The sequence below is a fragment of the Heloderma suspectum genome, chromosome 6 (genome assembly GCF_057233095.1).
Source record: "Heloderma suspectum isolate Gila_16-S chromosome 6, 16-S_ref, whole genome shotgun sequence".
In the NCBI taxonomy this organism is placed as follows: Eukaryota; Metazoa; Chordata; class Lepidosauria; order Squamata; family Helodermatidae; genus Heloderma; species Heloderma suspectum.
In genome coordinates, this window is record NC_139463.1 from 85377735 (window position 1) to 85390545 (window position 12811).

The 12811-nt window shown below is 44.7% G+C and overlaps 1 protein-coding gene across 1 annotated transcript; it reads right to left on the minus strand.

Moving 5' to 3' along the window:
* Positions 1–301: 301 nt before the first annotated feature.
* On the minus strand, positions 302–9012 carry LOC146341668 (serine/threonine-protein kinase SBK2-like). The gene is made up of 4 exons (XM_084805147.1): positions 8924–9012; positions 6202–6366; positions 3557–3759; positions 302–1776 (listed from the first exon to the last, which is right to left on the minus strand). The coding sequence occupies exons 2-4, from the start codon at positions 6362–6364 to the stop codon at positions 1183–1185; spliced, it is 960 nt and encodes a 319-aa protein (XP_084661273.1). The 5' UTR covers positions 6365–6366; positions 8924–9012; the 3' UTR covers positions 302–1182.
* Positions 9013–12811: the final 3799 nt, after the last annotated feature.

The window sequence follows — 12811 nt, forward strand, 5'->3', positions numbered from 1 at the left end:
AGAGATGCCCAGGATCTAGAGAGGAGGGACTGTGTGAAATTAGGAGGAGAGGCTTGTGGGGTCAGGAAACTGGATGGGACAAGGGCTCAGAAGACAGATGGCTAAAGGAAGGATGATGAAAACAGCAACCTGGCTGTAGGCAGGATGCCAGAATGGAGCAGCTGAACTTTAAGTAATGATTCACACTTAGCCACCACAACTCTGGTTATCAATTTTCCCCTCTCCATTCCCCAAGCAGGAGGAAGTACCAGTCAACCATTAAAAGATCTGTTTGCTTTGGAAAAGAGAGTACTGACGATATATAGTGCCTTTGTAATTTAATCCATTTATTTTACAAATGTACAAGATGAGTATTACAGCAGCATACAAACAAGTGCTTAGGCAGGTAGTGCCAGATTCACAGCAACATCGATTCCAGACCCCAAATCAGCTTTATCTTCCCCTGAAACCCCTTAGCAGCTTTGCCAGTCCAAGATCAAACTGCAGATCCTATTACCTCCATTCTCCCATCCTGCAGTGGGATTTGACACGAAACATTCTAAGGTGGTTCTGGACAAAGAACAGCATAATTGCATATTAGTGCCCAAGCCATGACAAGCACCGGCAGACTTGAACAGTGGGATGCCATGGTTCACAACAATACAGAACCTCTTTTGTAAATCTGACCATTCTTGTTGCAAAAATCAAGGCTACTAATTTCCAACCTATTAATTCAGAAGCAATTTTAGGTAAACACCATTTGGTCTGATCCAGAGTGGGTGAGAGGAGATACCAAGGCCTTGGGACCTATTACTTGTGTAACTCCCTTTTGGTTCCTTTCCATGAAGCTTTATTCAAGGATCAGATGGCCAGCTACTGACCAAGGAGAGACTGAAATCAAGTCTTGTGAATCTCTGATCCAGAGTTGGGACATGGGACTGAGAGCAATTCTCCTAAGACAATGACAATGTCACACACGAGGAAGAGGTTCCCTGAGTCATTTTGTCCTGCTAGCATTTTGCTCTGTTTTCTGAAGCTGGCAGTCTTTTCTCTGTTTCTGTGGCTTGACTCTGTTTTCCCCTTGTTCCTGGGAACAATGAGATATCTTAGTTTGGTGATGGGTATCTTTGGTCCCTCAATGGCTAAAGTGAGATTTGGGATTGGTGCCACCCTTTCTCTTTTCCACACAGTTGACATGACTCCTTAGCACCGCTGGCTGGTGCCAAGAAGTTCCCTGCTGGGCCGGGAATGGCTCTGGGACTCCGGCAGCATCCAAGGTAGCTTGATATAATTAATCACCTCCTTGGCTGGGCTACGGTGAGCCGGATTGGGCTTCAGCAGCCCCTGCAACATCTCCAATGCCTGGGGAGTGAAGCGGCCCCAATGGGGTGGTCGTGGGGCAAAGTGGGGGCTGCGATGCCAGGAGACAAAGCTGCGGTAATACTGATCGGTGGGCACAGCTGTGAGCCAGGGAAAGTAGCCAGTTAGCACACAGAAGAGAAGCACTCCCAGAGCCCATGTGTCAAGGCTGGGCTGGGCCTCCAAATGAGCTTTGGGGCCCAGGACACTCAACTCAGGCGCCGTGTAGGGCAGGCTCTCAGGCAAGGCCTCAATAGCCTGGCCTCGTGGGCAGCTCAGCCCAAAGTCAGTCAGCTTGATGCGCCGGCACTCAGGATCGCACAGTAGCACGTTCTCTGGCTTGACATCACGATGAACCAGCCCCTTGGTCTCCATGTACTCCAGGGCACTGGCAAGCTGGAGGGCACAGCGCTTCACCCGTTGCTCAGGCACACCAACCTGGAGAAAGAGCGGAAGATCTGAAAGTCATGTACAACCTCACAGACTCCCTGAAGTTGGAACACCAAGCTTCACTCCTCAGGTCTCTGGCATCCTCAAACAGGGTCATTTGGGCCCAGTATAAATTTACCCATACACTACAATTGTCATCTGAGGCCCTCCTCTTCCTCTGAGTGAGATTTGGAGTATAGCAACAAGGGAGAGGGCCTTCTCAGTGGTGGCCCCTGATTATGGGGCACCCTCTTCAGTGAGGTCTGCTTGGTGCCAGCACGGTCATCCATTCAAAGCCAGGTTAAGACTTTCCTCTACTCCCAAGCATTTGACACCATATAAGGTTTTAACCAGTCCTGGGATTCCTATTGTTGATTGCTTTTAATTGTTGTTGTATGTAAATGGATTTTATATTATGCTTTATATTACAAGGTTTTATTGTGGTTGCATTGTTATATTGTGGTTTTAATGTTCTATATATTTTAAATTGTTTTATTGTGTGCTGTTTGGTTTTAATTTCTGTGAACTGCCCAGAGAGCTTCAGCTATTGGGCGGTATAGAAATGAAATGAATAAATAAATAAATAAATATTGTATTTTATGGTTTTAATCTTTTGTAAATTGCCCAGAGAGCTTTGGCTGTTAGGTGGTATAGAAATGTAATAAATGATGATGATAATGGTGATGATGGTGATGGTAGTAATATTTGGGGGGGTTCGCGATCCCCTTGGCATTACTGACTTCCATTCAGTCCTGATAACTAAACCCAGCCAGAGTATGTGCTCCAGTCTTTGTAAGCATTCAGTCTCAGGCAGTTTTCCAAAAAGAAACTTGAAACGGAGCTGACGAGGAGGAAAATAGTGCATATGCACTGTTTGTATTCGTGTCTCTTATTATCACTTGATGTAAGCACGAATTTGTTATCACTCCCAGAAGCTAGGACAGTGAGGAAATGTGTGCTTTCATTAAAAAAAAAAAAAAGGTTTCTAGCCCTTTAAGCAGGGTTTATCAGATTAATTGATTAAAAATATTTTGACTAAAAAGGTTCTCTGATTAATTGTGCAGATCTTTAAAAAAAAAAAGGTACTTCTAAACACTACATATGGTAAGTACCACCTTCAAAGAGGCAGTCTCCCTTCTCTCACACACTGGAAGAATGCCTCGTTTAGGATGATGCCTGCTTCAACATGTGCATGCACATCAACTAAAAACCAAAGAAAGTATACTTCTTGCTTTAGAAATATTGATTGTAGCCGTATGCAAATATAATCAGTAGAATAATCATCTGATTAACTGATTAAAATGTCTTTAATTGGGTTGTAGTCCTAGAGTCAAGGCTTAATGCACTCTCAAACCCAAGACCATGATTTATGTAGGTTGAGAATTCAGATTTGCTTTACAAAGGAATTGGATTTATACATCCTTGGAGAATTGGGATGATGTGCCGAAGAGGCAATGGGCTGAGAAATAAGACTTTCCTTGAGAGATGTTTGAAATGTGGGGTCTAAAAATGTTAAGCTAGCAATAATGATGAGCTCTGTACATGCTCAGAGGCACTTTTATTATTACAAGTGACCTTGGCACCAAAAACAGGGAGAAGAACATATGAGTGAAGAAACTTTGCACTCTCCTATCTCTCTTCCCCACCTAAACTTTTGGAGCTGTTAAAAAAAAAAAACACCATGGAGGGCTGAGAACAATGGGAAGGCATAATTGACCCAGGGTCTGCCAGTTGCTACACCGTGCCACTGATCTAAATAAATAATTGTGTCGTGTCCATGCCTTGTTACCTGCGTCACCATGAGAGAGAAGAGGTCCCTGGCCAAGGCCAGCTCTTGTGCAAAGACGTAGTGTTGTGGAGTCTGGAAGGCAATACCAAGGGCAGTGGCAATGCAGGGATGGGCCCCCAAAGTCAGTGCAATGCAGTATTCGCTCAGGAAATCCTGCAATTCTGTATTCTTCTTATGTACAAATTTCAGTGCCATGGGTGTTCCTGGAAGAGAGGAAAGGTTAAAGTGTTTGGCTCATGAAAGAGAGGATTGTTCTACCCATTCCAGATCAAACCAGCTGGCCTCACATACGTACATATATAACCCCACAATGCTGTTGTGGTGTAACAGTGCTGTTGTGCTATAAAGTATATACTTTATATAATGTATTTTAATGATTCTTAATTTTTGTGAACCACCCAGACTGCTTCAGCTATGGGACGGTATAGAAAGAGAATGAATGAATGAATGTAAATACAACGTTCAGCATCTAAGGCCCTCCTCCGACTGCCTCCTCCAACGGAAGCTTGGAAGGCAGCAACGAGGGAGAGGGCCTTCTCAGTGGTGGCCCCCACCTATGGAACAAGCTCCCTGATGAGGTCCACTTGGCACCAACATTATTATCTTTTAGGCACGAGGTTAATACCTATCTCTTTTCCCAGGCATTTGGCAGCACGTGATGAGTTTTAATTGGTCCTGGATATGTCTTTAGTTATGACTGATAATTCAATGTTGTTTTTAGTTATATGTTGTTTGTGTATATTGTCTGTGTGCTTTTATGTGTTTTTCTGTAAATGGCTTTTAAACTTTTTATATTGTATTTAATGTTTTAACTTCTGTAAACTGCCCAGAGAGCTTTGGCTATGGGGCAGTATAGAAATGCAATCAACAAACAAACAAATAAATAGGACTGGAATTGATTTAGAGTAATTATGGACTGAGCTTCCAATCTAAAGTGTTTTATGATTCTTGTTTTTCTAGCCCATATATGTTCACTTTAAAGGAAACAACCAGGGATTTCTTTTTTAAAAAAACACAATCATTTACTGTGGAATAATCTAATTAAAATAGGTTTAAGATAAATAACTAGCAAATTATGAAATACAATTACTTTAAAAATGATGACATGCTATCAATTTAAGTAATACTGAGTTGGCTTAAGACCAAAAGTTCAATCCTAGGTGTGTAAATCTAGAGGTAAATCCTAGCGAGCTCAATGGGACTTACTTCCAGGTAAGTGTGTATGGGATTGCAGCCTAAGTTAGTCTCATGGATTTCAGTGAGACAAGTTAGATTTTAGGGAGAGCTATTTACAATTTTACAAATGACCCTTTGAAACATTAATGGGGAGAATAAAAATTCAAAGACTGTAGAAGACTCTGGGTGCTTCCACACAGACAGCTCCTAGCATTTCCATTCAAAAGACATTGTGGAACTATGCTGTCTTTTCTTCCTCAACAGATTTTCTGTGTGGAAATAAAGATGAAAGAAGCAGTGGGAAAGCATGGGGCGGGGGGGCGTTTACAAATGGGAGATGACATAATCTGAACCCCCTGAAAAATTCTGTGAATGAGACAGGGCAATTGCACAATCAAGGCTGTGTCTAGCAATACCCTGAAGTCACAGTTTAGCCAAATCTCCTTCCACACTATAGATTCCTCAGGGAATGGTACTAACAAGTATATTTTCCTGTGTTCAATAGAATAGGAACAATTATGTTGTTTTTTCTTCTTTTAGTGAGTCGAACAAATATAATTTTCTTTAGAAAATTCTTCAGAATATTTCCTTCAGAAAATATACACATTTCTCAGAGTTGATAGGATGAAGTCTCTGTACCTCAGAGATGATCCTGTCAGGCCCCTCTAGACTCTGCCTTCACCCCCCAAGTTCTCTCCAACTGTCATTTTCCAACTGCCACTTCACCAACAGCCCTTCAGGTGGAATAACACAGGCTGATTTACACAATATCTTACATATGTGCAATTTGACCAAAGAAAAGAGTTAAATCTATTTGACAATGTGAACAAGGATTGCATTTGCAAATGCTGCAGGAGGTGACAAGCTTGTGACTGGACTGTATTACGTCAGGGCGTAGGTGGGGCTCACATGATTGAATTCTCCTCCATACAAAATAATCCCCACTATCTAGGGTTGAATCCAGACTTAGTCGTACTTAGAGCAGACCACTGAATTCAATCGGACTTAAGTTAGTCATAACTAACTTAAGTCTCATTGGTTTTAGTGGGTCTGAATCCAACCTACAGAAAACTAGCATGCTGGGGAGAGGGGTTCTAGCCTTCTCCCTGATATGGTAGTTTTTTATATGAAGGTATAGTGGTGTGTGTGTGTGTGTGTGTGTGTGTGTGTGTAGTATGAAGGAATATTCAGTTTGGTTAACCCACCTGTACTCTGAACTGGTATATCTCAGGAAGAAAAGTTTAGCACCTCAGTGAGAACTAGGCTCTGTCTAGTCCCAGATAGGCTGTGGCTGGTTCTGATTACTTCATAGTAGTGAAGAAAAAATACCCAGTACATGCCCAGACACCCTGTACATGCCATCTACCAGGGCTCAGCCCTAATGCTCTCTGCCTCAAATTAACATTAATTCAGGGGCCTGTTTCATAGGCTTTCCCACCCCTTCATCCACTTCATGGGTCCTGACATACCTTGCCGTTGGTGGACCGCCATCAGCACATGCCCAAAAGAACCACTGCCCAGCTCTCGGAGAATGGTGTAACTACTAGCCACCTCCACCTGGGGCAGGTTCTGAGCTGTCAGCAGTACCATCTCTTTTAGTCGTTTTGCAATGTCACCAGGGACAAGCTTCATGGCTGCAGAGACAGACAGACAGACAGACTCGGGGTGAATACAGGAGACCACTGATGAAGTAGCAACTTGTCTCCATGTGCACTTGCTTAAGATTGTCTTAAACCTCCCTGCTAAGCAATGAAGATAATTTTATAAATTCTCTGCTTCCCTGGATTTTCAGTTGGGAAAAGATGTGTGGTACAACTTGACTCACAACACAGGGTAAACATAGCACCAACTGGATGTGACGGGGCAGCCATTGTGAGCGCCCCATTCACATATAAAATGGGAGTTAGGGAGGTCTTAAAAGAAATGGGGTGTGTGGGTGAGAGGAACATAAGAAGAGCTGTGCCAGAACAGACCAAAGGCCTGACTGGTCCAGCATTTTCTTTCCACAGTAGCTAACCAGATGCCTATGGGAAGCCCACAAAGGAATATTAGTGCAATAACACCCTCCCTCTCACGTTCCCCAGCAACTGGCATTGAGAAGTGTACTGCCTCTGATATAGGAGGTAATATATAACCATCATGACTAGTAGAACCAGAAGAACTGTACCCCATCCCCACCTTACTTCCATAGTGTGAGCTGGTCTAAGGAGAAAATTGCTTCAGGCAATGGTGCACAACAAGTGTTTAGCTCCTATCTCCTGTGCGCTCCATTCCATGTAAAAAAAAAATAATAGACCACATTTTATATATGTATGGGTATGGGACAGACATGTGAATAAAATACACATGACTGCCCTACTTTTTCTAGCTTGGCCCAAAGATGGCCATTACCATGTAGTAACCTTCTGCCCATTGACGAGGAGAATATTATCACTCGATTTTCTGCATTTTTCAGTTGGATGCAGATGTGTGGTAAAATTCTCACAACTTGAAGGATAAACACAGATGGCCAATGCCAAATTGTTCAAAGTGGTGAGGAGAATTTTACCACTCCCCTGTTTCCCCAAATTTCTTATCAGGTATAGAAGTGTGGTAAAAATTCTTCTTACCTTTTGGTAGGATGCTACAGACCAGGCCTGCCACACTCACAAGACTACACAATTGCTCTTTTACCTGGGCAGATTCAGATGGCACAACTTTGCATGACAGCCACATTATTTCACCATGCGGACAATGCCTGCATGTAGGAAGTGGGTCATTTGTCCCCCCAATATGCCAGGATTTCCTTCCTTGTTCTCACTGCCCCTGAGGGGTTCATCACACGGGGGCAGATATCCGCATCAATACCGGGGCTTTCTCCATTCAGTTTCATCATGGGATTAGATCAGACACAGTTGTTTCTGTCTCCATTCCTTACCTTTTCACAGGGTGGTTACTTTTCCACGAAAAGCCATTACATGCACTGGAGCATTGCAAAATTTCCTCCCTGGTTTCTGCCCCTTTCCCTCCCCTCGCAGATTACTGGTGATTGACATGCAATGTGGGTGGACAGCAACTTCCACCTAACTGCCTGAACCCCATCCCTTGCAGGCACCGGCTTCCGGGCAAACTGCTGGAATGCTGGCCTGCCAGCATGCTGGCCATTCCGTGTTGTAGAGTAAGCAGCTGAAGTCTGGAGCAAAAGTCGGTGCAGTGCATTTAGTAATGGCATGGCAGCAAGCTGGCAGGTCAGTATACCGACACACCCACCACCCTGATGTCACTGCTGTCGTGACCGCACCCCCAACAAACCAAAAAAACCACCCACAGCCACACACGCACAGCGGTTTCTTCACGCTATGCGAGAAATACACGGGGAGATCATGATGCTCCTGTCGAGCAGGCTGAAAAAATACTGCATTTTTTCCATTTGGGGATAACACAGGATAGGCAGGGGGAAATGGCCAGAAAATCACTGGAGGATTACGACATCATGTAATGGACCCGCAAACGTCCGTTGAATGGTCGAGATGCCCTTAGTCATTCTGAAACAGTATATATTCCCATGTGAGAGCAATGATTCCCTTTGGCACGGCTTCAGAAATGACTACACCAGGGTGTTTACATGAGGCAGATAGCACCGCCATTGGGCAGCAACTGCCTCTGGGCTGTAAAATGCGGCACAAAGCACAGAATTTTGGGCCAGCTGAATGGAGAGGTGATGGAGAAAGGGTTTGTGACGCTGGAGCGCAGACTTGGAAAAATGTGAAGAAGTGAATGCCTCTGATTGTGTCCAGAGGGCCTTTCCTTCACAAAGCAACCTCAACCAAAGCCCACATAAATGTGATTTGGGGAAAACACCTGGAGGACAAAGAATGTGATTTGCAGGCAGGCAGGTTTCAGCCCCAATATCTCTTACACAGTACTAAGGTCTGGTGGCTGGGATGACCAGTGGGGTTGGGGTAGGGGGTGGGCTCTTAAGGGTATTTTGCATTCGCCACTTCACACAACACAAAAGCATGCCCCTCACAAGGATAATTTTTGCATGTTTGCTCTATACGCGCCTTTTAGTGTCACCTGCGAATGCCGTTGATGCAAGCCCGAAAGCAAAAGAGAACCACTTAAAATCAAGTGCACTTTCTAGATGAAAGTTTGGCATTCCAGTGGCAGTCACAGAAAATGCAAAGAGCAATCTAAGCTTCCCTTACTTACCTGCCACAGTGGAGCTGGAGCCGGAATAGTTGCCTCTCTTCCTTGAAAGAGTGTTCTGTTGACTGACTGAGCGTTCGACCCTGCCTTGTCTGTCTGTTTGGTACCTGCCACATGTAGATCCTCGTGGAGCCTTTTATAGCAACCACTTCCCGTCTGGTTCAGTCCAGCCACAAAAAATAGGAAAGCAAGCCAAGCCACCCCCTCCTCTCTTCTCCACTGTGCCCCAAAAGGTCAAGCCTCTGGAGTCCAGGCAGTTCCAATGGGCAGGATTAGCAGCCACTTACACGGTTATTTTTACCTCCGCCTGCCCAGCTGCTTTTTATGCTTATGTGTATGTGTCCAAGATGTTCCTGGAAAGAAGGATTCCTGCTTCTCTCTTCTCCCTCCTCAAGGGACCAGTGGCTGAACGTGGTTGGGACAAAGTGCATCAGGTAAGGTGGCCACTTCCGCATTGCCAGAAAAGAGGAAATGCATCATGAACAAAAGAGGGCAACGTACGTATAGGTGCAAATTAAGAAAAACTAACTATTATTCTAATAGAAATGCCATTGTGTAGAGACTGACTATTTGATCTGTATGCCTGCTCAATCTGCTGCCCAGGGGCTAGCAGTTGAAAGGGAACTTCTAGGCCCCTGCTCTGCTTTCTTGTGTTTCTTTGACTTTGAACTGAACAGATTGGGCAGCCCATCAAAAAGAGGACACTTTCAAATAGACGACTGCTATCTGATAGCTTTCCAAAGTTAAGGACTGTCCTCTCTAAAGTAGGGCCAGACAAGAAAGACTACTCTGTCTCAAAAGCCCCCTCTTGTCATATCTTGCCAGGCAGTGTTGTGCAACCTCAGCCCACAACCGAGTTCAGAGCACATCAAAGGCAACTTCTGGTGGATCCTGCTCTACCTTCTGCACATCCATGATTTATATCACTTGAGTGCACCTTCACCTGGCTATGACATGGGAATTTCCAAGGCAGCTTGAACAAGGTCCATTAAATAGTGTTTTGAAAATACACAGGCTGAGCAGGTAGTGAGCAAGCAGGCACAAAGGCTGGCATAAATAGAGTTTTGTAAATATACAGGCTGAGCAGGAAGCGAGCAAGCAGGCACAAAGGCTGGCAGTGCTAGGCCCCAAACAGCATCAGTCCTGCACCCTAAGACCCTACAAATCCTTTGAATCTGGCCTCTGCCCAGGTGAAAGAGCAGTTGTGCAGCAGCTTCATAGTGTCACAGACCTTACTCTTCTGTTATGCAAAATGATTTCCTGATTTTGCCAGCCAGGAACATCTTAGCAGCCTTAGCAATACTGTTTTTCCCTGCCCAAATTCACACAGCACAAACTGTCCCTTTCCAGTCCCACCCACTCAGCGGGGTGTGACACATTCCATACGCTGGGAATAGCTTGTTGTTGTTCAGTCGTGTCCGACTCTTCGTGACCCCATGGACCATAGCATGCCAGGCCTTCCTGTCCTCCGCTCTCTCCCGGAGCGTGCGCAAGTTCATATTCATTGCATTGGTGATGCTATCTAGCCATCTCATCCTCTGCCGTCCCCTTCTCCTTTTGCCTTCAATCTTTCCCAGCATCAGGGTCTTTTCCAGTGAGTTTTCTCTTCTCATTAGGTGGCCAAAATATTTGAGCTTCAGCTTCAGTATCTGTCCTTCCAATGAACAGTCAGGGTTGATTTCCGTTAGGATTGACTGATTTGACCTCCTTGCAGTCCAGGGGACTCGTAAGAGTCTTCTCCAGCACCACAGTTCGAAAGCGTCAGTTCTTCGGCGCTCAGCCTTCCTTATAGTCCAACTCTCACAGCCATACATTACTACTGGGAAAACCATAGCTTTGATTATACGGACCTTTGTTGGCAAGGTGATGTCTCTGCTTCTTACTATGCTGTCTAGGTGTGCCATAGTTTTCCTCCCAAGGAGCAAGCATCTTTTAATTTCATGGCTACAGTCACCGTCTGCGGTGATCTTGGAGCCCAAGAAAATAAAATCTGTCACAGCTTCCATTTCTTCCCCTTGCATATGCCAGGAAGTGATGGGGCCAGATGCCATGATCTGAGTTCTTTTAATGTTGAGTTTCAAACCAGCTTTTGCACTCTCCACTTTCACCCTCAACAAGAGGCTCTTTAGATCCTCTTCGCTTTCTTGGGAATAGCTATTGCCTATCAAATGTCAGGATCTATGAGGACCATTTTGTGTAATAGAAGAGTAAGGCCTGCAGTACTATGAGGCTGCTACAAAATTGCTCTTTTACCTGGGCAGATGCCAGATTTCAGAGGGCACAATTCTGCATGAAGGTCACATACAAAATCTCACCATGCAGGCACTACAGAGAACCGTTTGTTAGGACTAATAATACGCTGAAGCTGACCTATGAGGAATAAGGGTCAAGTAGTTTCTCACCTCCCAGTTAGTGATTTGTCACTGCCAGTATACCCATACATGGCTGATGCCAAAAGCACCAGAGCAACAGGCTACCTTTACTGAGATGGGGATAAGGAGGTCACTGTGAGAATTACAGCCTAAGTTTCCTTAAGGTAGTACACATATGTCTGGAATGTACCACTTCAGACTGCAGGGGGAAGCCACAAGTAGTTACATCTTCGTTCATTCAAAGCAAAATATTTTTTTAAAACAAGCCTCCACGCAGAAAACAACCATGTCAGGGAGAAGTCAGATGAAAACACTCATCCTTGACATTACATGTTCTGTGTGGAGAGAATGCACATGTTTGTATGGAGGGGCATTACATTATGTCAGCCCCTACCTGCAATCTGCCCCTTCATGGATCACTGCCTTGTTGTGGCGAAGGGGCTTGCGTAACTCAGTGAAGCCATAAGCTATGCCGTGCAGGGCCACCCAAGACGGACAGGCCATGGCAGAGAGTTCTGACAAAATGTGGTCCACTGGAGAAGGAAATGGCAACCCACTCCAGTATTCTTGCCAAGAAAACCCCATGGAACGTATCACAAGGCTAAAAGAGATGACGCCGGAAGATGAGCCCCTCAGGTCGGAAGGTGTCCAATATGCTACTGGGGAAGAGCAGAGGGTATTTCCAAGTAGCGCCAGAAAGAGTGAAGCGGCTGGGCCAAACCCGAAAGGACACTCAGCTGTGGATGTGTCTGGTGGTGAAAAGAAAATCCGATGCTGTAAAGAACAATATTGTTTAGGAACCTGGAATGTCAGATCAATGAATCAAGGTAAGCTGGAGGTGGTCAAACATGAGATGGCAAGATTGAACATCGACATCTTGGGAATCAGCGAACTAAAATGGACAGGCATGGGCGAATTTAATTCAGGTGACCATCATATCTACTATTGTGGGCAAGAATCCCTTAGAAGAAATGGAGTAGCACTCATAGTCAACAAAAGGGTGGGAAAAGCAGTACTGGGGTACAATCTTAAAAATGATAGAATGATCTCAGTACGAATCCAAGGCAAACCATTCAACATCACAGGAATTCAAGTCTATGCCCCAACCACTGAGGCCGAAGAAGCTGAGGTTGATCAGTTCTATGAAGACCTACAACACCTTCTAGAACTAACACCAAAAAAAGACGTCCTCTTCATCATAGGGGATTGGAATGCTAAAGTAGGAAGTCAAGAAATCACCAGGATAACAGGCAGGCATGGCCTTGGTGTACAAAATGAAGCAGGACATAAGCTAATAGAGTTTTGCCAAGAGAACATGCTAATCATAGCAAACACTCTTTTCCAACAGCACAAGAGGCGACTCTACACATGGACATCACCAGATGGTCAATATCGAAATCAGATTGATTATGTCCTTTGCAGCCAAAGATGGAGAAGCTCCATACAGTCAGTAAAAACAAGACCTGGAGCTGACTGTGGCTCAGATCATGAGCTGCTTCTTGCAAAATTTCGGCTTAAA